This window comes from Dysidea avara, chromosome 15 (genome assembly GCF_963678975.1).
Source record: "Dysidea avara chromosome 15, odDysAvar1.4, whole genome shotgun sequence".
NCBI classification, from domain to species: domain Eukaryota; kingdom Metazoa; phylum Porifera; class Demospongiae; order Dictyoceratida; family Dysideidae; genus Dysidea; species Dysidea avara.
Window position 1 is genome coordinate 11,714,929 of NC_089286.1, and position 25,401 is coordinate 11,740,329.

General features: G+C 38.0%; 1 protein-coding gene across 2 annotated transcripts in view; it reads right to left on the bottom strand.

Annotated features, from left to right (window-relative positions):
- The window catches only part of LOC136245097 (two pore calcium channel protein 1-like), a 147,086-nt gene extending 126,720 nt beyond the window's left edge, over positions 1 to 20,366 (bottom strand). For both annotated transcript variants that reach the window (XM_066036614.1, XM_066036613.1), the window contains exons 1-3: positions 20,126 to 20,366; positions 8,970 to 9,019; positions 8,133 to 8,324 (exon numbers count right to left, since the gene is read on the bottom strand). In XM_066036614.1, coding sequence (XP_065892686.1) covers positions 8,133 to 8,324; positions 8,970 to 9,019; positions 20,126 to 20,255 — 372 coding nt within the window. In that variant the 5' untranslated portion in view covers positions 20,256 to 20,366. The remainder of the gene's footprint in view (positions 1 to 8,132; positions 8,325 to 8,969; positions 9,020 to 20,125) is intronic.
- Positions 20,367 to 25,401: the final 5,035 nt, after the last annotated feature.

The window sequence follows — 25,401 nt, forward strand, 5'->3', positions numbered from 1 at the left end:
ATTCTCAGTATTAAAGGTGAGACCACATAGCATAAGATCTTGTATATACTGTTACAGGGAACGTGATTGTTAAAATGATACAGAGTGAACTTAGGGATGCAGTACAACCTAGAATTACTACTATAAAATCTTTCTACCAGCTGTTCTATCTTTGGTTAACATCATTATATGACATTCCCTGTGGGCATTACTACTATATACAAGGGTAAGGAGTATGAATGCTGCAGATCATAAAGAATGTGAATGAAATCCTTAAAAGATAGTTTCCCCTTATTCCACTGCTTGCATTCAGCATTAAGTGACTAAAGGTTATCGAGAACTTAAGTGGCCATCCTGCTTTAATTTTGTAGTATGGTGTGTGAGCAGATCAAAAGCTGCTACCAGTGTTACAAATCAATTGTAAAATCAGTTTACAAAATAATTATAACACGGTTAAGTACCTCCTTTTCCTGACCACTAATTAGTTCAAAGTCAATGAAACCATACACCAGACCAACACAGAAAGCCACAATAGAAGGCTATGAATTTGGCTAAGACATTAAGGAGATGAAGAATCACCCTCTGGACAAATAAATACACTGCACTGCACGTACTCTTGTCTGAATGAATAGGGAGCAATACCACCACTGGGTTGAGACTATTATAGTGCTGCACCACTCAACAATAAATATCAGACACTTCAGCTACACCCATCTAATTGATGTGAAGTAGTACAATGGATGGAGTGATTGGCATTAATATACACCTTGCACTCATGCATATGTCTTACCAATGATTTAATTATTTAACTACATGTAACTATCACGACAATAAATTAGTAATTAGCTAGTAAAATTGTTCTTTGTTAATATTACCCTTGCCTTCTTGTTCCTTCCATGTTACAAATGGGCGCCTTTGATCTGCACATATTCCATACCACAAATCAATTGTAACACACCCATTCTGTTTGTATCATTTGTAAACACAACACCCGAGGGCAGGCCCAAGGGTGGAGTTGTTTACAAATCAGATACAAACCTAATGGGTGTGATACAACAACAACTGTTTTATATAATATAGCATTACAAATGAACAACAGTATAAGAATCACCACTGCAATTAATCTAGCCACTATTGAAATTACAGCTAAATTATTGTGATAGCTAAAGCCATCATGAATTACCATATTAGCTGTCAACACCTACATGGTAGCAGAGAAAGAAACTGGACATAAAAGATCAAGGTAATCTCATGATGCATGCAGTGTAGTTGCTATTTGCTATGATTAAGGCAAAGCAACATCGAACAGTGAAGAAATCAAGCCCAAAGTTTTATGCATAGTTGAGATATACTTGGCTAGAGGCATCGGTCAGACAGTAGAAAATACAATTTCAAATTCCATAGAAACTTGTTTGAAGGGTTTGGCATTACTCAATGGGTTTAATTATGCCTAACCAACCCTGCCAAAGCAATCCTGCCAAGCTAATGTGAAGAAGTGGTGACATTTTTCAGCAAGTGAGTCCAAACCTTGATTCCTACTATACAATATCCTTGCTTATCTGAACCTCAGTTATCCCAATACCTTGATTATGTGAATGCCACAAGTGATGTGTTCTATTAGAGTATTTTGTCATTAGTGTGCACTCTAGTAGAGTAAATGACTGTTCTATTAGAGCAATTAAACAAAACTGTATATTACTCAATGGGTGTTAGTTATCTGGACAACTTTACTTATCTGAGCACTTTTGGCTAACATAGGAACAAAGGCATTTGGATAATTGAGGATCCATTGTACTACCATACTGTACTTATGGACGTGTGTGCTTGGGGCATCACTATTCAGTGGACTGGACTACTGGACTGACATTTTTACAAATGGTGGGATTTATTGAATCTTTCTAACTAAGTTGTAGGGGAACTGTGAATTTTGCAGTTATTGGAGTGGGGTCTTCATTTTAATGTTGTATAATTGGTGGAACATTGCTTAGGATGCTACATTGCCTTCCAATAGTTGATAGTTAGGGCAAGTGTTAAGTTATTCAATTGACTTTATAATATAAATGTCCAGCCAATTCCATTCTTTCCTTTGATGTGATATACGTCCAGTCAAATTATGTTAAGAAAAAGTAAACAAACAAGTGTAAGGAAAAGCTACATTTAAGCAGGAACCATAAAAATAAAAGCAATGAAACAAGGGACACTTGCAGCTATACTAGTGGACATTTAATCCAGTCATGACTATACTCTGAAGTATTTGGAATTAAATTTTCATTAGTATAATTTGTAAGTGTAGAGATGACCTCCCTTTTTCATTACTTTTTATTTCTATTAGCACAAGGAAATAATTTTAGTAAAATTATAAGTAATGAAACAGGCTAGAAGTCATTTACACCTGCAGATATACTAGTGTACACTTAATCTCTATAGCCATGACTGCAACAGAGATTAAATGCCCACTAGTACAGCATCTGCAGGACTTCTGGCCTGTTTGAGTGCTTTTTATTTCTATGAATCACTCATCAAACTAAATTCTTATTCTAAATTCTCAAACTAAATTCTTGTTCTTGTTGTTACTACAGAGCCGGTACTGGTTCCCAAAAGAAAAGTCTACAGAGCCAGCAGCATCATATTATATAGGAAATGGTTACTGAACCAAAAGTTGATTCAACAATGTACCGGCTATCAAACCAGCAGTAAAATTCAGACAAAAAATTTGCTAAAATGAAAAAAACCAAAAAAAATGTTCTGGGCTCAAGCCCTGGACAACCAGTGCATTAGGCTAGTGTGCTAGCTACCACTGCTATAGTATGTTCACGTTGAGCTGAATCCTGAAAAACGGCTAAAAATTAAAAGTGGATTTTTTCTCAACAGAGTTAACATTTCAGCCAACCAGATGATTATTGTAACAGCAAAAGTGTCAACAACAGACACGTACGGTTTGGCTCCATTACAAGTTTGGGAAAGGGCTGTATTGGACACTGTACTTATATGGCTTCCCCATAGGAAATGTATTGTGAAAATTTTGATTGACCGTAAATATTATGTCTAACATTTGAACAACAAGATTTTGAAATATTTTTAGCGGGTCAAGCAGTACTACAAATGAGCCAAATTTCAAGATCGTGTGTAATTGCATCCATGAGTTATTAAATGTTTTTGAGGGTTCAGCTCAACGTGAACATACTATAGCTACTGACTTCCTCTACTTTTTTATCTTATAAATGTCACTCAAGAAGTAACCTGTACATAGTGGAAGGGTGAAGAAGAAACCAAGACTAAACCTAACCCTAACGCTAACTTGAGGTTTCTCTGTTAAGGTGGCAGTATACCAGAAACCCATCTAATGGGAAATCTTATGAAGCAAAGCCATAATGTCACCACTACCATTTTTTATTAGATCACACGATTACACTTATGTAATAATATGGCCATGCAGTGTGTTAAAGTGTGTGGCTTTGTTGTAAGAAGAAAATCGTCATTATTTAATGTGTAATAGTAAAGAAGACATTCAAAAAGTAAATAGAGTAGCATATGAACTTAGTTTAAGGGGATTCGTATCCTTTGCATGAAATTTTGGTGGCAAGGGTAATTTATGGTTTTAGTATGGTATCCTAAATGGCAAGGACAGCTTTTCTGCATCAATTTTCTTTAGTATGCTAGTGAGGTAGACCTCTGTATTTGAGCTAGCTTGTGTAATATACATAGATGTAGTAACCAATAGTGTAAAGAAATGGCTTCTGTTGCTGTAGTGAGTAATATTCGGGATGTTTTCACAACCTTGCGATGCCATGAAAATTATAATAGTTGATAACTCTTGTGTGTTGCAAGCTATCTAGTCTTCTCTGTTACTGGTACTAGCTAGTGGCCTATACTAGCATACAATATTCTGATTACAGATCTATAGGTACTTCCTTTGTTGGAATTTGACACCAAGTGGTTATTTCAAAGGAGCATTTTACCCATGGTGTAAGTTGGCAAGTAAAAAAATCTCACTTCTCTGAACTTGTAGAGAAAGGAGTAGAGAGTACATTACTTTTTTGGTTGTAAAATGACTTGTATGTGTGCACTGTGTGGTAGAACTGAGTATGCATATTTTCAGAATTCAATGGTTTCCCGTATACCTTAAGCATAATGATGTCTTTCACTGTCTGTATGAGTTTTTGGTGAGTTTGAAGTGAGCTAGGGTTGGAATGAGCGAAGCGAGCATCCCAGCAATGCCAGGCCAACCTTAACTTTTCCTTCACTTACCTTACCTTTATACAGCTAGTGTGTTTGATACTAGAGCAGTTTGTATTAATTGCAAAAAAAAAAATTCAGTTCAGTAACCACTTCCTATATATAATATGATGCTGTTGGCTCTGTAGACTTTTCTTTTGGGAACCAGTACCGACTCTGTAGTAACTATCTTTTTATGAATTTTTCCTTGTACTTGTTTACTTACATAATTATGACTGGTGGCTATGCACACCACATCAAAAGAAAGAACGGTGTCAGACATATCATTTAATAAATTTTTGCATCTAAATGCGTGCCTTAATTATTTGTTAATTACTGAAAAGTGAAATGGCCTAGCCTGTTACACAACATTACAAGTGAAGAACAGCACATTAAGCACCTCTGAAAGCGATCCAGTCACCACAGAAAATATGGCTGAAATCCACTATATGATAGTCAGCAGAGGAAAGCCATAACTTGCTACTACAAATTGACACCTGAGCACTGTCTGTAAAAAGGAATGGGACATAAAGGGAGGACAAAGTAAGCCCATGATGCATACATTGCACACACTGCAGTATGTCAAAAAGAACATGTCAAGCTGATGTGAAAAGTTAAGCTCATAGCCTAAACTGTTGTTGGGTTTCAGTGGTCTGAAGGCATCTGGCAGTTAGTTAGCTATTCAAAATTCATCTACACAAAAAATAAAATTTCAGAGCAACCCACTTCAGATCACACTAAAGATACTTTTGGGCTTGATTTCTGACCAATATTGCCAATGTACCAAGAAGGTATTGTGAGGTTGGTTTCTGATCGATGCTTTTGTGAGAGAGTGCAATCTCCAACAACCCTAGTATAAAGCATATACTACCATAATGAACGATGATCCCTACTCAAACATAAAATGTGACCTGATCTTGGAAAACCTACCTTTTTGGCACATGGGTCAATTTTCTGTTTTATAGCTTACATGAGGTACTAGGTGCTCATCTATCTTGTGATAAAATTTCAGTTTAATATCTTTAAGCATTCCTGAGATATGGCTGATTTTCTGTCCTGTACATTACAAACTAATTTTTATGGTAATGTATTGAGTTCTGTGGGTGATTAAGGGTGACAAATGGTGACAAATCACTTTGTTTACTAATAATTCCATTCTTACCAACTAAAATACTTTAAAAGACATTTCTGATAGTTTAATGAAGTATTCTTGATACTTTTCTACAATTAAATGCCATGTATCATTGTCTAATACTAAGTTTTTGCCATTCCAGCACCTTAACAAATCACCCAATTTGTAAGTTACTTGTTGTCCCACGCATGTGAAATTACTACATGGTCTGATATAATCATCCATATCTCCTAGGAAAAAGAAGCTATGGGTGTGAAACTTCACAGCAAGGAGGTTTAATAGTTACTTTATCCGAATGTGCAAAAAAATTAATTTAAAAAATGTTGTTGAAATTTTCATTTGAGTTTTCCCAAAAAGTTAGCTTGTGCCCAAAAGGTAGGTTTTCCAAGATCCGGTCACAAATTTATTGCGTATTGTACTTTGCATGATGATAGAGTGCTGATGCTGATGAGTACTGTATTTTTGTACCTCATTGCTATTTATCCGTGGACACAATTCTGAATCATAAAATAAAGTGATGTTATACCAGGGGCGGATCCAGGGGGGTCTTTGGGGTCTTACGACCCCCCTCAGGTTGAATCTCAAACAGGAAATCTAAGACTGAAATGCATGGAGGAAAGTGACAAATCATGAAAGATCGATATACTCTAATAGAGCAGTCCCAATATAGTATCACATGATGATAGCTCACATGATATGGATTGTTTTAAAAGTTCAGAAAATGACAGAAGACATTACACGCTTACTGTGTGTGGAAGAGCTGGCAGCTGCAAGGGAGCAATGGCATTTGTAATCACTGATATTGTTGTACAGGTACGTCTGATTTGTATAATCTTCTACTGTAGATTGCATGACTGTTGTCAAAAAAATAAGGTCATTGATATCACGTGAAAAGTAACCAATCAAAAGCCATTATAGATTCAGTTTAAAATTAAGTTGCAGCCATCTATCTAATTCACAGTTACTCATGCCTGTATCAGTAGACCTGAGGTGGCGAATTGTTTGGCAACACATCATGTTCAACAGCAAAGCCTGCTGAAGAAGCCGGTAGCGCGTATGCTATTCGTCAGTGAAAGAACCATCCATCGCAACCTCTAGTCTACTGAATAAGATACAGGCATGAGTATTAAACTACTTACATGTGAATCGGATAGACAAGCTGTTAAACTCAGTCTATAATGGATTTTGATTGGTTACTTTTCACGTGATATCATTGACCTAAAAAACTTATTGACAACGGTCATGCAATCCATGATATATAAGTAATGTTTTACTGCCGGTACTTTTCTTTTGTGGTAATGCACCTGACTCCTCCTTTCGTCAATATGGGCACGTGATATCACTCCGCTATTCTTGAAACCTCACCCAGAAGACACAGAATTCCGGTTCCCACACTTGACAGTATGAATTACAAGTGCAAGAGTTAGCTACTTGATAGTTCTTCAACTTTGTCAGGAAGAAGTGAGTACTCCATCAATCGTCATAACTACTGTGTGCCAGGAAGTTGTGTATGTATATAGTAAGCTATATGTCTACAATAGCATCAATAAACTTCAGAAACAGCAGTGTAGGTTTCCAGCTAGTTATAGCTGGATGCACGCATCATGCTTGTTAAAGTTTGCCTAAAGACACATTTTTTGTATGAATGCTATGTACAGTTGTAGGCCGGATGTACTGAGTTGTATATGTGAACTTTAGGTGGGTTACCCTCCACCCAGCTCAGAGACCTCCTCTTTAAAAATCTTTGATCCGCCCCTGTATACACAGGGCCGCCCAAAGAAATTAAGGGGCCCAGGGCAAAGAGCCAAAGTGGGGCCCCAGAGGTAAGGAGGGTTCCATTCTGAATGCACAACTTCAGCCTAGCTGTAAGTCAAAGACCAAAAAAAAAAAGGTCATTACATACTTACAGTGACAATAACTGCTCTCAACAATTGTATCTCCTTATTTATAAGCTTGTTGCACTGCTCCTCTGAAGAATACTGTGACTGCTCTATTAGAGTATCAAGATTAGACTGTTTTATTAGAGTATATTGATCTTTTAAACAGGTGTTCAAGGGGCCCCTCTCAGGCTGGGGCCCAGAGCAAAATGCCCCAGTTTCTCTCCCCCCCCTCCCCCCCGTGGGCAGCCCTGTGTATACAGTACAGTTATGTAAGGAATGTTATATAAACAACCTTACTCAGAAATACAGCGCTCCTCAGCATCAGCACTCTATCATCATGCAAAGTACAATACACAGTAAATTTTATGTTCGAGTAAGGATCATCGTACAGTATGGTAGTATATGCTTTATACTAGGGTTGATGGAGGTTGCACTCTCTCACAAAAGCATCGATCAGAAACCAACTTCATAATACCTTCTTGGTGCATTGGAAATATTGGTCAGGAATCAAGCCCAAAAGTATCTTTAGTGTGATCTGAAGTGGGTTGCTCTGAAATATTATTTTTTGAATTTTGACTAGCTAACTAACTGCCAGATGCCTTCAGACCACTGAAACCCAACAACAGCTTAGGCTATGAGCTTAACTTTTCACATCAGCTTGACATGTTCTTTTTGGCGTACTGCAGTATGTATAATGTATGCATCGTGGACTTACTTTTTCCCTCCTTTTATGTCCCATTCTTTTTTGCAACTCAAGGGTGTCTGGAAACTAAGGCTAATACATAACTCTCATGGTTTATTAGCCTCTTGACACACCTCCTTATGCCATGTTTTCCATACACATATGTGGCAGTGCTTTACAAATTGAACTTAGTGGAACACGTATTTAGTATGAATTCCTTACAAATCCTACCATATATACCTACCTGAACTGGTGCTTCTTGGAAACTAGGCTTCTCCAAAAATGCCAATGACATCAGTAAAATCAAGACTACAAATTCAATAATTCGATACACAGTGGAATGCAGGATCACATATGCATAATAACTAATAACAGATGATGGATGATTATCAAGTTCCTCATTTTCCACTCCCTCTGTCAAGTAGATGGCTGCTTCCTATAACAGTGTAAATTACAAGTGTCCAGCAAACTACTTATGCTTTTAATGCTTCCGTATGATTACATATGCTTGTACTTGCAGGATGCTAGTTACCACTAGGTATACTGCTTGAAATATTGTTATCACTCTCAGTAATTATAGAGCCTAGGTTAAATGTATACATATCAGCTAGTGAAATATACTGATGCCATATTGCAGCATAATTGAAAATGCATGGAATCCAGACAGTTTTTGTGCTAAGTGCAACAATTTATTGCATAAATATATCTCAACTTTTATGCTATATACAAATCAAGCTGCTTATGCCAGTTTTATAGATAGTCTAAATTCCTGACATATACAAGTAACCACTAATGCATTTCACACCGAACAAGCATTTTATGTATACTTGCAGAAATTTTAGAGAAATGAACAATGGTATGAATGCAATGGTCTAAAAGATGGGCTCCACTGAAAAGAGTTTTTAGATACAGTGTTTCAGGTTTATTATACTTTACTGATTATAGCTCACACAGTCATGACTAATAAACACCACTAAATGCATCATTGTACAAAAGAGCAGCAATGGTCATGCTATATCCAACAAGTAAAATATTTTGTGAACTTATTTATATGTAAATCATAATCAATTTTCCCATTTACCTTATGTATGCTGCATACGCCTTCCAATTTCCTAGCACATGATGTAATATCTACAGAAAGAAAATGACTTACTGCAGTGACATACATCAATTGAAATAATTTGTATAAATTAACTTTTTAAGAATTGTATGCTGAATGACATTATAGCTGTTGCAGGACTATACATAAACAATTTTCACTAATACTTTCTGTTTACAAAATATGAGAATAAAAGGCAAATAGTTTATAACCTTTTTACACTGTAGGCGCATGCATGTTTGCGCATGTGCATGTGTGCTCGCGTGTTTAATCCAAGTTGTACCTCCTCCCAGTGCCTGACAGGCAGTATCAGTTTGTTACTGGCTAACATGACTGGTATTCTGGTGCAATCTGTCATTAAGTTTCTGTTCCTAATGAAGTGCACCAGAGTCGCACTACAGTGGTTTTGCGAGCCCTTGGTGTGTATATCAACTTTGCACTAGACGTCAGACTATGGTGAGACAAGCAAAACACCTAATTACTTTCAGTGGGGTGCTGGAATGTTAAAACCCTTGTGGAGGCTGATGGTTACATTTGTACTGAAATATTTAGACTGGGTGGAAGATGTTTGATGGTTGATTGTTAAGTGGAGTTCTTGCTGAAGAGGTTTAAAATGAACATGGTGGGAATCAGTGAGACTAAGTGGTTTGGCCAGACAGTGTATTAGGTGGATGGTTGTACTGTAGTGCACTCTGGGAGACCTGTGCCTGCAGTTGGTCATGTGGTGAGGGCATTGGTATTGTTCTTGACTCAGTGATGTCTGAAGCATGAAGGAATGTTGAAGAGGTTTGAAATGTAGTGTCTTCACGTATTGTCACTTTGAGACTATTTTTGACTGAGAAAGAGGTTCCTGGACTGGAACTAAGCTTCTCTACATTACCTTGCTAAGTGTGTATGCTCCTACCCATCAATCATGTCATGATCTAAAGAATGAATTTTACATTGATTTGCAAGTATCATTGGATTTTGTACCAAAGAATGGTTTGCTGATACTAACGGGTGATTTGTTGGTAGTACTACTAGAGGGGGGACTTGGTGTGATATGATTCTTGCTGTTTTCATGGAGTTGAAGAGATGACCAAAAACAGTGCGAAATTATTATCATTTTGTGCTCTGAATAGATGTACAATATATGAGAAGGCCGATGTTTTAAATCATACTTGGAAACACCTTGGAATGAAACATTGGCACCATATTGATTACATCATCATTATGCATCAGGTAGATAGACCCATGTGTTACGATGTAGTATTCAACGCTCTGCAGAGTGCTGGGCTGACCGCAAGTTGCTTTGTGCTAAACTGGGTTTGAAATTGAAGAAGTGTTCTGTAGGACAGGTTAAGAGAAGGAAGTATGCTGTAACTCTCCTGCGAGATTATGGTGTAGTACATAGAGTTTAAAGCTAAAACTACTAAGTTACTGTCTGAGGACTGAGGCAGGAAGGAGATTTGCTGAAGTGTTGTGATGCCAGTTTGTTGGAGTATGTTTGTGATCTGTTTGTTGCTGTATAGGAGTAGGGAAAAGTACTGAAGGAGTGATGTGATGTTTTGCTGGTACCAGTATGTAAGAAAGGAATCTTACACAGTGCGATAACTGGAAAGGGATTAGCTTACTGGATACCATGGGCGGGTTGTTTGGCAAGATTCTTCAGAGGAGACTTCAAGAGTTGGCTGAGGAATCATTGTCTGATTCTCAGTGTGGTTATCATAGTGGTAGGTGGTCTGTAGATTTGATACTTGTTGCTAAGCAGTTGTTGGAAAACCAATGAACATCAGCGTAAACTTTTCATGTTGCTTGTTGACTTGAGAAAAGCATGATTCCATCCCAAGATGTGCACTGTGGATGGTTTTGATGATTAACTTGCTGAGGTCACTGCATAATGGCATGAAGGCAGATATTACAATCAGTAGTTGTACAAGTTCAGTATTTAGGGTGACTAACGGATTGCATCAAGGCTGTACTATAGCACCAACATTGTTTACTTTGTATTTAAACTGGGTAAGCGAGTGTTGGTGAGATTGTTGCAAGACTTGGTGTGTGAAGGTGTTCTATTCTGTAAGTAAAGCGGAAAGTTGGTTGGTGAAAGGACAAGGAAGTTTTGAGATAACTGAACTGGTGTTCGCTGATGATGGTGTGATAGTTATTCTAGACAAGATATGGAGGAGGCTGCTAGAGTGTTTGATGAAGTTGTTGCAGAGTTTGGATTAACCGAAAGTGTTGTCAAGACCAAGCTGCTTGTTGCTGGGTGTGATCTTGAGGAGGGTGACTTGGCTCCATTGTACGTCCGTGGTCAGCTGGTGGAGCAAGTACAATTTTTTAAGTATTTGGGTTCCATTGTGGAGACATCTGGTAGTGTGTTGTTAGATGTAAAGTACAAGATTGGAAGAGCCTCTCAATTATTTGGAACTTTGCACAGTTCTGTGTTTAGTGATAGGAGTTTTCATTGTCTACCAAGAGAATGGTGTACTCTTCCATGTATTCTGTATGGGGCTGAGTCTTGGGCCATTAAGGAACAAAAAAATTAGGAAGATCAATTCATTCCATAATCGGTGTACACACTGTATACTGGGTGTTAGTCAAGTTGAACAGAGAATTAGACACCTTACAAATGCCCAATTATGTTTGGAATGGATGAAAGAGTTATTATCTGTGAGATGATTGCATTGGCGTGGTCACACAACAAGAATGGATGATGTTAGGATCATTACTAATTAATTTCCGGAGGTAGCGTACAGATAATTAAATGGTCATTTGTGCAAGTGATAATGTGAATGATAAAAGACTTGGCAATGTAATGGTTCTTGTTGTTAGCATTCATTCTTGTGTGGACTAACTATAATAAACTGTGCAGATTGTACCAGATACAATGTCAACAACGTTGTGCAGAGCGTAAAATGAGAGTGGCGGCCATTGCAAAAGCAATAGACACAAAGGGAACTGGAAAGGTGTGGTCATCAAAGGAGAAGATGGTGAGGGATATTTAAAGTGACTTAGTATGTAAGTATTTTTATCTCGTGCCATAGAAAGATGATTTTACACTTCTTTTCAAGTAAGTACGGGAGAATACAGTGGAGTTCTTGGTGTATACCGAAACATAGGGATGTGTTTCGTGATGCTCTGTCTGGCAGACTTGGAAGTAGTTGGTGGAAGCAAATTTAAGAGACATCTTTAACATTCTATGCAACAAACTAAAACCACATTTACAAAATACAAACATGAGGTCTCCAGTGAGTATAGTAGAGAGGGTGGCTGTTACTGTACGGAAACTGGCAACTAATGTGGAGTATTGCACTCTGGAATCAGTTTTCAGGTTAAGAAGATCTACTGTTGGAGAAATTGTACTGCAAACATGTGAAATGGTGACTAAAAAGATTGTTATCACAATATTTTAGTATTCCACAAGGCAACAAGCTTTGTTAAGTGGCTGATGGTTTTGAAGTTCACTTTGGCTAGCTGGTGGCATTGATGGAACACATCCAGTGGATTTCAGGTTGTTTGCGAATGCAATTAAACAATTCGCACACGTGATCTTCGAACGTGATCTTGTGAATGCCTACATGTAGCGCTTGATGTGTTGAATAACCACCTCAGTATGCTCTTGGCATTGTCTAACGACCAATCTAAGAAGGCAAAAATGTAGTTGCTTTATTAAAGAAAGAAAACAGTTCATGCATTTGAGCAATCACATGTGCAAATTGTTCAAATGCATTTGCAAACCGACTGCATTTCTATTATTTGCCCTACAGAAAGCTCAGCAGATTATTACAACAGAAAGGGTTTATTTCCATTATAATGCAGGCCCTTGTGGACTTCTAAGGATTATTTATGGATGTGTACATTAGGTGGTCGGGAAAAGTACATGATGCCAAGTTATTCTCCAACTGCTCTGTTTATTACAAGGGTATGGACTATGGAGGGCACTTTATTACCTAGCTGGAATAAACTGATAAGTGGAGTGCAAGTATAGTTTGTCCACAATAGTACATGACCATATTATGCGGGTACCCTTGCTGATTCTTGGGAATCCAGCGTATCCACAGCTGTCCTGGTCAATGAACCATATGCTGTGTCTGCACAGATATCCACACTGCAAAGACATTTTAACTACCACCAGAGCAGGGCTAGGATGGTTGTGGAAAATGCCTTCGGTAGGTTGAAAGGCTTTTGGTAGGCTGAAAGACTGTTGGAGGTGTTTGCTCAAACAGATGGACTTCCTGATAGAATGTACCAAACATTACAGCTACATGTGTGATCTTGTACAGCATCTGTGAAATTCATGGAGACCACTTTGGGAAGTACATGAACAGCAAGGTGATGTCCACTCAAACTTATATAGTATAGAGAAATCCAAGTCAGGCAGAAATCACTATTCGTAATGCACTTACACAATATTTATCTAATCAAGACACACGGTAGTGTGTCGTGTGGCCCAAGAAGCCGGCGCGCCACACTGTGAGTATATTAACAGGAAGAAAGTAAACGCGATTTTCACACCTTTGTAGCTCCGTGATTCCTTATCCAATTGAAACCAAAGTTGCTACAGAAGTGCCGGCTGGGTAGGGGAGTCCACATTCCAAATTTGAAGAAAATCGCACCTGCCATTTCCACGATACGAGCGGCCAAAGTTAGGGGTTTTTTCTTTGTTTTTTCTTCTTCTAATTCTTCTTTTCGCACACTTTGCAAAATCTGCTATAAAACACGAATGCGTGTTCCAATCAGGCTGAAATTTGGCACACTTAAAGGGCTCATTAAGGTGAATCTCAGTACCAAGTTTGGTAAGAACATTCACGGAGTTATGACCAATTGTTTGCGTAAAATAAGGTCGAAGGTCTGTCACAACCACAGGGTAAACCGCTTGAAGGAATGAGCTGAAAATTGCTATGTAGATGGAGTAACTATCGTAGGAGTGCCTTTTTGTGGTTTGAAAAGAATCCAGTTAAAGGCCATCGAGATATGACACAAAACCCAAACTGTGTCACAATTAAGCGATCAATTTTTATGAATAAAAAAAACTATTAGTTTTTATGCCTACCAGGCAAACCGCTTAGAGCAGTGAGCTGAAAATCGGTGTGTAACCGGAATAATTATCATAGAAAGTCCTTGCAGTAGTACAGGCAATACTCTAGACATAGCATTATCTAATATTAACAGTCTTTGTCATATTGATACATATACACGTTTACCACCTGCTCTTTCATCTGATCACTACATGATAACTCTTCTCATCGAATATGTCTTCAACAAACTTACAAAAGCACACAAAGATTCGATTACAACAACACCAACTGGGAAGATATAAACCACTTTCTTAGTCAATATGATTTTACCAAGAGTATATAATAGGGAGGGAGAGTATCGAACTATGCTATACGCTGTGAAAAATGAGCCCGTAAAGTAATCCGCATACTTTCGTTTCTTGTCGTAAACCTGACTGCTGTTAATTGCTCAAATTTAACACCTTAAATGTTTTAACGGGTGGTCCGTATGGAATCGCAATGGCTGAAATTCCATTTAGACGTGTCACTTTAACTAGTACAATTGTTGAGGCGAGGCATGGGATGGCGACCATGATGAAATCTCTACCATGATGAAATATCAAAATCTCGACCTTGCTCGACCATGATGAAACCTCGATGTTTGCTTTCCAGGTTAGCTGCTTCTGTCTTTCTCTTTGTACAGCGAGTTCCTCTGAGTAATGTGCCATAGTTTTCTCGAGTACACCATTCTTTCACTCAGTAGTCACATGTACAAAGTGCACCCACTGCGCTTATAATTAGTCACCAATCAACACAAATCACCGAGTTGTTTGAACGATGCCATAGGACTTTACGGGCTCATTTTTCACAGCGTATAGCGTAGTTCGATACTCTCCCTCCCCATTATATACTCTTGATTTTACCCTAGCATTAAATCTTAACAACCCTGAATTTATCTGGCTATTCCTTAAAACAGCTGTAAGTAGCACCTTGAATTTTTATGTTCCCAAGATCTCTGTCAAAGAATCAAACCAGCCTAGGTGGTTCAATTCAGCAATCCATCACAAAATTAAGTGCCCCCCCGTACCTCTAAACGGCAGCTAGCAAGACATCCCACTGAGAGAAAAAAGGCTCAAAGTAGTCAATTTACAAAGTGAACTTCAACTGGTGATAGCCGGAGCTAAATCTGACTTTGAATCCTGCCTCGCTTTAAATTATGTTCATACTAATAATAACAAAATTTTTCATTATATTTCTAGTATAAAAGGACATGATAATTTTCCAGCCAAAATGTGTTACAATGATGAATGTGCATCCACTGACATAAACAAAGCTCAACTGTCTAACAGATACTTCTACTCTGTGTTTTCATTATCACATGCACCAATAAGTGTACCAGAATCACAACCAAGCAACCAAATATTCAATGATATTCAGTTCACCAACGCTGATGTGTTTGAGTTACATCTCTTGATGTCAGCAAAGCATGCGGCATTGATAACCTAAGCCCCAAAGTATTCAAACACTGTGCAGTACCATTACTTCAAATAATTTGCCACCTGTTTTACGCAAGCATATCTTCTAGTACTATTCCATGTGACTGGTGCACTTATTGTGTAGTTCCTATCCACAAATCAGATGACAAATCTTCCGTGTCCAATTACAGATCCATCTCACTATTGTGTATCCTCTCCAAGGTGTTAGAAAGAGTTGCGTACAACAATATAATTGACTATGTAAGTGAAAAAGCCACCAAGCATCAATTTGGATTCCTACCTAAAAGGTCAACAATACAACAGCTACTGGTATTTGTGGAAAAAGTAATTGAACAAAAGTGTGAAACTTATGTCGTATACATGGATTTCAGAAAAGCCTTCGATTCCGTATCCCATGAACGTCTTCTTATGAAACTACAATCTATTGGAATAACTGGTAATGCCTGGAAGTGGTTTGAAGCCTATCTTAAACTTCGCTATCAATGTGTCAAAATAGGGGACTCATATTCTGAGCTATGTAAAGTACTTTCAGGTGTTCCTCAAGGGAGCATGTTAGGACCTCTACTGTTCATCATCTTTATCAATGACCTGCCTAAATGCATTAGATCTGCAATTCCTTTCATATTTGCTGATGATACAAAGTGCTTTCATGTAATCAGATCCACTGAGGAAACCAGAAAACTACAAACTGATATTAATAATGCTTCTAACTGGAGCACCACATCAAACCTACTCTTCAATGAATCAAAATTTATTCACCTTCGCTTTTATCCAACAACCACAACAGATCATCCAACTTACACCATCAATGGAAATCCAATCAAAATCTTACTACAACACAAAGATCTTGGTGTAAATTTTTCATCCGATTTTTAACTGGTCAGCACATTATAACATTATATCCACAAAAGCTTATCAAACACTAGGACTCATCGGACAAACCTTTAAAACTATTTGAATTGATGCTAAGAAACAGCTATACATCGCACTAGTTCGATCTCAACTTCTGTACCGTTCACAACTATGGAAACACAACTAATAAAATATATCACCATGTTAGAATGCATACAACGTAGAGCTACTAAATACATCTTAAATGACTATAATTCATCATACAAATCTAGACTGCAACAATTGAATCTACTACCACTTATGTATATCTTCGAGCTTAATGACCTAATGTTCTTTATAAAATCTTCAAAATCACCAACAGATAATTTTAATATCAATCATCACATCACGTTTGCTGAGGTCTGGAACCCACCAAAAGTTAATTCACCAAAGGACATCAACAGCAACTTACACCATTTTTACTTTAACAGAATCGCGAGACTTTATAATTGTTTACCAGTCTTAGACCTATCATTATCTACTAACATAATCAAGCATCACATAACTAACTCCTTCTGGACATATTTTACTGACAACTTTCATTCTGAGAGAGCTTGTACGTACCATTTTCTATGTCCTTGTTATCGTTGCTCTAGAGAACCAATCCCCACTAACTTCAATCAACTGTAATTATTAGTATAGCTGTAATAGTGTAAGTAGTATGTAATTGTAATAAGTATACATATCGTAATAATTTGTGTGTATGCATATTTTTTCCTTAGCTGTGGGTACATGTTGCCCACAGGCCATTAATGCAGGCTAACCTGCATTAAAAAGCATTTAAAATAAAAATAAAATGTGACTATAAGGGGGTGAGTTTCAGTTAAATCGTTGAAGGGAAAACAAACAAACAAAAAAAAACAACTAAACTATGAGCTGCATAGGTCTTTCCTTGGATTTCACGAAGTCCAAACAAACAGCAGCCATAGCATGCAGCTGATGCAGCAATCAACAACTGTTCTCCTTTAATACAAAGTTCCCTACTTCTTACAACATTGATGATTCCTCGATATTATATAGCAACGCTCATCGTGACCTTGGTATCATTCTATCCACCGACCTGTCCTGGAGAAACCACTATCACAACATTTCATCCAAAGCTTACCAAACCCTAGGATTGCTTAGATATACATTCAGCCATTCTATTAACACTACAACTAAAAGAACTCTGTACATAGCACTAGTAAGGTCCCAGCTACTATACTGTTCCCCATTGTGGCATCCTTACCTTATCCACGATATCTCTGCTCTTGAAAGAATACAGTGCCAAGCTACCAAATAAATCCTCAATGATTATGTTTCTGATTATAAAACTCGCCTTATCAAACTCAACCTACTACCATTAATGTATATTTATGACCAGTGTGACATTCTGTTATTCATAAAATCAATTCAAAATCCATCCGATCATTTCGACATCCCGACCTTCATTAAATTCTGTCATCATTCTACTAGGTCTTCTTCCAGTAACAAACTTGAACATGTTTTTACGTCATCTAATCAACAAAGAAACTTCTACTTCAACAGATTTCCTTGAACTTTCAACAGCTTACCAGTAATTGGCTTAACTCAACCCTTTGCTACCATTAAATTTCAACTAACTAAAATCCTATGGCAGCATTTTATGAGAAACTTCAATCCAGACAACCAGCATATATAGTTTCCATTTTACATGTCCTTGTAGCATCTGCTCCAAACATCCCAAGCCACCCAACTTTGATACACTTATATAGCAGCTAATTGTAATTATATAAGTAATGATAAGTACTTAATTTAGGTTATGGGGTCTGGTACCTACCAGATTACCTTTAGTGCAATTGTACACAAACTCACTTTTACTGTTGTGCAACCATGTACACCTGTAACATTGCACTATAAAGCTAATAATCATACAGTACGGTAGTACTCCCAGGGATCATGGAGATTTGGGTTTTCCTAGCCAAAAAATTTACCCAAAAACCAGCATCACAACTCCATCCTGGCACCTTGGTAGTATTGGTTAGGTACAACCAAGCCCAAAAGTACTTTCAGTACGATCCTAAAGGCTTCCAATAAATTGTTACAAAATTTTTTTTTTAATTTATACAATGGAATTTTCTGCTAACTGCCTACCTGCCTGATTCCTTCAGGCAAGCATAACTCAATAACGGCTAAGGCTACAGGCTTGATTTTTTCACTGTTCGATGTCGCTTCGTCCTGAGACGTGCCTTTTCGCATACCGCAGTGCATACAATGCACGCATCATGGACTTACCTTTGTCCTTCTTTGTGTCCCATTTATTTTGCTTACAGGCAAAGGGGTCGATTCGCGGTAGCGTGATGCATGGCTTCCCTACATTTCTAAATGGGAATCGTCCGTATTTTCCGTGGTGACTGGACTGATTGCAGAGATGATTCTAACACTGTTCTTTGTTTGTAATGCTGTGTAACGGGCTGAACATAGCTGTAAGCGAAACGTAATATAGCCGCTGCACTTACAAGGCAGTAATTGATAGTTGGGATGCGTGGATCGTCGTATTTTCGTGGTGACAGGATTGTTGCAGAGGGACTTCTTTTACTGTTTTTCGTATGTGGCACTGTGTAACGGGATGAACATAGCTGAAATTGAAGCGTAATGGCCACTGTACTTTCGAAGCAGTTTGTGATAGCTGGGGCGCGTGTTCAGACGAAACCATTAATTCTGGCGCCATCCTTTCTTTTGATGTGGTATGTGTGGGTTTACCAGTCATAATAATGTTAAAAGTAAACAAACAAGTTAAATTAGAAATTTTAAGTAATAGTTAGACACTCGCAATAAGTGTCTTTGAGGATTTAAAATCTGAGGTGACGTCAATAATTACCGAGGCGCAGCCGAGGTAATTATTGATGTCACCAATGGTTTTTAAATCCTCGAAGACGCCTATTGTGAGTGTCTAAGTGTTTTAGACAATGGCGTAGGAGCAGTGAGTTAGTATAGAGAGTTCCCATTGTAAACACTAAGGGTATTTCAGCGAGCGAAAGATGTGAGGTCATGCAAGCCATGAAGTGTGAATAACTGAAGGTTTGTAAAGTTGACAATAAGTATGTTTGAGGCATTTTAGATAAGTGTGAATGGCAGCGAATGGGAATAGCCGGTGCCAGCATGGCTGTCTTGTTCTACAGAGCGCACTTTAATATGGCGAAGGCCACAAATTGAATTAATGGCTTTTTTGATTAACCAGTTACATGATGGTCTATAAATCCACTGAACTACCCACGATAACAGTGTACCTGAGTGTAATTTTCTTATAATCTGCTCGCAATCGATTGGTGTTTACTGATGTGTAAAATTCCAATTGTCCACAAAGGCTAATTGCATTACTGTGGGCCACATTGTGGTTGTAAACAACTGTCGGGTGTCTTACCAGAAAGACACCTGATACCAGGTTTCTTCACAAATAAGAGACCTCCACACATCAAACGAAACGCTGCATACCATTGTCTCAGTTGGATTACAGATCCTAGAAAAAAAGTTGGGAAACAAGGGAGGTTGCCTACACCTCCAGATATACTAGTGAACATTTAATGCCTAATTCAGTCTTGGTCTTGGGTATAGACTGGAGTAGGGATTAAAATAATGTTCACTCGTATATCTGGAGATGTAGGCAACCTCCCTCTTTTTTTTCTATGATCCCTAGTCGAACTTAAAATTTCTAATTTTTCCTTTAACTTGTTGAATTGAATAATTGAAGACAATTAAGTGATCAGGCATTTACAGCTGTAGCCTATCATAACGAGTTAGCTACAGTAAAACAAACCTGTACGGTGGTGGTCTTGTGCAGTGGTAGTACCGTCGCCAGTGAGGTTTTCCTGCGTTTCGTGTACACTCTTTGATGAAGGTAATAGCGGAACCAGCTGGATCTCATTCACTCCATCAGTTGAATCCATTTTAAGCTTATTAGCCACTATACCGAGCAACAAAGCGATTAGCTAGTCACACGAAAGGTACAGAGGTGCAACAACGTCGAAAATCACGTGCACGATGTTTGTATACACTAGTTACACTTAAAATAAAAAGAATCCATTTGATTGGTTAGAAATCTGTGTGCTTACGTGCGGTTGAGGAAATCACGATGACTGGCGCGTGATAGCCTCCTCTGGTGCACGCCCGTGCTCGTCGTACATAGACCGCAAGGGCGAAATATTCTAGTTTTCGGTACGAGGTACTAGCTACACAAGCTTAAACAAAGCGATACTTGTCAGCTGGATTTTTGGCGGTGGAGTCTATTCTACGGAACGGAACGGAACGGAACGATGGACTATTAAAACTACGGAACGGAATGCTTTCTCAAATTGAAGCTTGCAGCTTACCATTGCTGTACAAGTTATCGGTGGCACTTCCAGCTGGTAAACAAACGTACCCCAAGAAAGATAAAACGAACTTAACGAGGGGTCACCAACTGACTCGAAATCTCGTACACCTTCAATGAAATCCTGCCCAAAATATGAAATCTTATGTTCTTATCAAGATTCTGATTATATACTTGTTCTGGTACCGTCACGTAGCTTGCACTCAACTGCTCCTGCACAAAAGTAAAAATGAAATCTGATGTTCCACTCCGCTTCGGATTTGTATTAAGTGAGTTGTGGAAGCCGTACAAAACCAGCTGTGGGAAAGAAGCCTTACAAAACCAGGAGATAATTGCAAACTGCTCAAAAAAATAATGGAATCCGATGTTCCGCTCCGCTGCGGATTTGTATTAAGCGAGTTGTGGAAGCCAAACAAAACCAGGAGGTATGGGAAAGAAGCCATACAAAACCAGGAGAGAATCTGCTAACTGCTCGAAGGTTGAAATCCGATATTTCGCATATTTCGCTCCACTTCAGATTTGTATTAAGCGAGTTGTGGAAGCCAAACAAAACCAGGAGTTGTGGGAAAGAAGCCATACAAAACCAGGAGATAATTGCAAACTGCTCAAAAGTAAGAATGGAATCCGATGTTCCGTTCCGCTTCGGATTTGCATTAAGCGAGTTGTGGAAGCCAAACAAAACCAGGAGCTGGGGAGGAGGCCATACAAAACCAGGAAATAATCCATTCTGAGTAAGAATGGAATCTGATGTTCCGTTCCGCTTCAGATTTACTTAGCAAACTACACAAACTTAGCAAAGCTTCATAAACTTAGCAACACACAAATTACAAAAGCAACTTTAGCATACAGATGCTCCTGGTTTTGTGGGGTTTCACACCAGATAGGGCTTCGACAGTTGCTCCTGGTTTTGAGGGATTAATCTCTGAATGATTGGCCTTGTATCCTGAGGGCTTCAGCTGCAAGTCGCTCCTGGTTTTGTATGGTTTCCTTTAATGGCTATGTCTTTGCTTTCTTCCTGGTTTTATATGGCTTCACAATTCTTCTCAATTTCGTGAGGCTTTGCTCCTGCATGGCTTTCTCCCACTGTTTTTTGGTATTTCAGAACTTGTCACTCTACGCCAACCTGTAATTTAAAATCAGATTTTGCAGCTCTAGTTCGATTTTGTGAAATCCTTTGAAATCTGTGAAATTTGTTCAAGATTTTGAAATCCGTACCCCTTTTTCGTGAGTTAGTGACCCCTCGGAACTTAAGGTAGGCATTCCAGACTGATTTTAAAATTTTGGAAAAACGGGCTTTTTATATGCTCAATAGATAGAGTATTGATTGCCGATCTCAGAAATATATAGTTTGTTGGGTTGGAATTTGCTACTTTGGCATGCACAGTGCTTAAAAACTGAAAAAAGGTACATTTTTTCTCCAGGGCTCCCCATACATTTTACAGGGGAAGATGGCACAATTGAATCAGGAAGCCATTTAGCAATCTGGACTATCTTGAAACTGCAGTTGCTTCTAGCTGCAAGTTTGTACATGTAATGAGAGTAACTTCAGGTCTTATTGGATCTCAGCAATCTTTGTATGCTTTGTGGTGAGCAAATATGTTTCACCTACTGCACACTTCTCAATACAATGGTGTATGCCCATAGGCAAGTGGCTATCTCAAGTTGGTAAAAACATCAAGGTAACAACTTATAAAGGTAAACAACTAAAGTGGAGGTGCCACAATGATGCAACAATACTTAAGGTGGAGTTGTGGTTTCAATTATGGCATTGTTATGCCGACTTTGAAGTGGTTTATACTTTTGAGCTGATGACACAACCATCAGAAAATTGCTCTGGAGCTGAAAATCGCTAACCCGAGCGAAGTAACTACGCACTTTAAAGTAAGCACCAGTGACTACCTTCCACCCGACCGTACGTTTTTTAAAGTTTTAAAGTATTCTACATACATTACAAGGCTTGAAAAGATTACAAAACAACACAAAACTTACTTATATGTAACGCGCACGATAAAACTAAGATTTTCATGATGATCAGCGTGTGGACAAACCCCACAGCGATTTTCACCCTCATTGGAGCTCGGACGACGGAGCAATCCCAAGTTCAACAAGAGTTGTCATTTTGTGCCAGGGTTCTATTGGGGAATATACGGAGAATTTTATTATTAAAAAATCTCGGATACTGGAATGCCTACTTAAGGATCGATTGTGGGTTCTTGCTGTTTATCTTCGGATTTATCAAGTAGGGAACTTAATGCATGACTTGTTTTTGCTAATATGTGAGTTGTTTTTGCTTACTTTGACTTTAGAATGTACAATCTGGGGCTCAGCCTTTCTATTAGGCATAAATCCGGCAGTATGTAGCTACACTACAAAGGAAACATGTATGGTGACAAGCTGAATCAACTCTGTCAGGCTAAACAGAATCTAAAGGAATTTTGTGCAGTGTGTGAGGAGCAAACATTCAGATACCTCAAGGAGGCTATATTGTGTGAACATCAATGATTCATTAACAGAATAGTGGACTACATAATGTCAAATCTTAGCCTGAGTAGTGAGTTGAATCCAGGATGGGGTCTATTTTACAGAATGGAATGTTTTCTGAATCAAAACTTACAGCTTGTCTAGCCGCTATCATTGCTGAAGTTGCATTCATCAGTGGAACTTCCAGGAAATGGAATAGGATAATAATAAAATATTAATAGCTGTTTCATGCAGTGCATTGTTCTATTACCTGGTATATCAAGCAGGTCTCTTCAATTCATTTATTGCATGACCAAGGCAAGTTTTGTTACTACAATACAGTAGCTGATTGGATGTCAGTTGCTTCTGGTGATCTTGACAAGATAAATAGTTTAGAAGACCACTCAATTTTTTTAGTTTCAGAGTGTAATATCCACAGAGAAATTACCTAGAAAGTTACTGGTGACAGGAAAAGTCTAGGTGATCATGACTTTATTCAGTCTAATAAACAGAATATATGGTTGATTGAGTGAGGTATCACTTGCAGAATGTTCAGGCAACAAGCGATGAGATGCATGGATTCATTGAATTTTTGTTACAGTTGGAGACATTAAATATCCAAAAGCAAACTGACTGTATAATATTAATTCACTTGCTTTATATTTTCTCAATTTTGAGCCTGTATACAAATAATTAAATTTTTCTCAGTCCTAGAATAAGATGGGAGAGTAAATTTATCTTTGTTTACCTATACTGTACAACTTCAAAGGAAATGAAGAATAAAATTAGTAAAACCACAACAAGGTGAATTGCAGATTTAAATACTAAATATGAATAAGAGCCTTTAGATATAATTATTGTTCCAAAGCAAAATTGTAGATGGAAAAAACAAGGACTGGTGAGATCTTGGTTATTTAATATTTTCTCAATTTTGAGCCTGTATACAAATAATTTAATTTTTCTCAGTCCTAGAATAAGATGGGAGAGTAAATTTATCTTTGTTTACCTATACTGTACAACTTCAAAGGAAATGAAGAATAAAATTAGTAAAACCACAACAAGGTGAATTACAGATTTAAATACTAAATATGAATAAGAGCCTTTAGATAATTATTGTTCCAAAGCAAAATTGTAGATGGAAAAAACAAGGACTGGTGAGATCTTGGTTATTTAATGACAGCGGTTGGAGATTAAAAGGGTGGTAACTTCTTGTTCTTGAATATGTTGCAAAGTGGAGGTACAAATCAAAATGGGATATCAATTTCATTATGAAAAATTTGTATACTTAAATAATCCAGCATTACTGTATTCATTTGTCCTCCACTTAAATATGCTACAACAGTGTCGGTACATTGGCAGTCTACCTTGAAATCTCAACTCTAGAGTAGAGCCAACACAGAGCAGCCCACACTGTAACAAATACATGTGATCCCACTGTAATTTCATGGACCATGCAGCTGGACTGGGAATCACTTGAAAATAGATGAACAAATTTAACCTGTTTTGTTTGAAGTGAAGCATGTGAAATGTTACACTTAAGAAATCCTAGGATTCTTAGGTGGTATGTAATTAATGTGAGTGTTCCATTTCCGGTCTGACTAGATACATTGAAATTACACACACATCTTGGTCCAAATCACATTTGCCTGGTGGCTATGGGCATGGTTTCACATGCATAGCTAGGCTTATTATTGAGATTTGGTTGATCTTGGAGTTTTGGCATTTGGCCTGATTCAAGGCTAGCAGTCAGACACATCCTTGAATTTGTGCAACAGAAAAATCAGTTCACTATTGAATACAGCATTAGTCCACTGCACCGGCTGTTAATAACTCCATGCATACAATTCAGTGATGTTCGCAGAATATAGCTCCTTTGCGATCTGCCAAAATATTTGCTCCTCTCACACTGCACAAAATTGTTCAAGTTTTAATTCAGCTGGCTCTTTCCTGTTACCAGTGTCTTCCTGCTTGCTTTATTTGTACACTGACATATGACTTGAAAAGCCGGCCCAGACTGTTTTCTAAAGTCAAAATGAGCAAACCAGCTCACATAAAGTGCCCTTCTTGGTATATCCGTAGATGAACCAAGGATGAACATCACTGATACAGCTCATCCCACAATTAATACTTCGTTACTAATGACAACCAACAAGAACCCACAATCGATCCTTTAATTCTTTTTATCTTATGTTTAATCACCCACTGGAGGTGCCACTGATAACTCGTAAGGGCAGTTTCAGCAATGGTAAGTTGCAAGCTTCAAT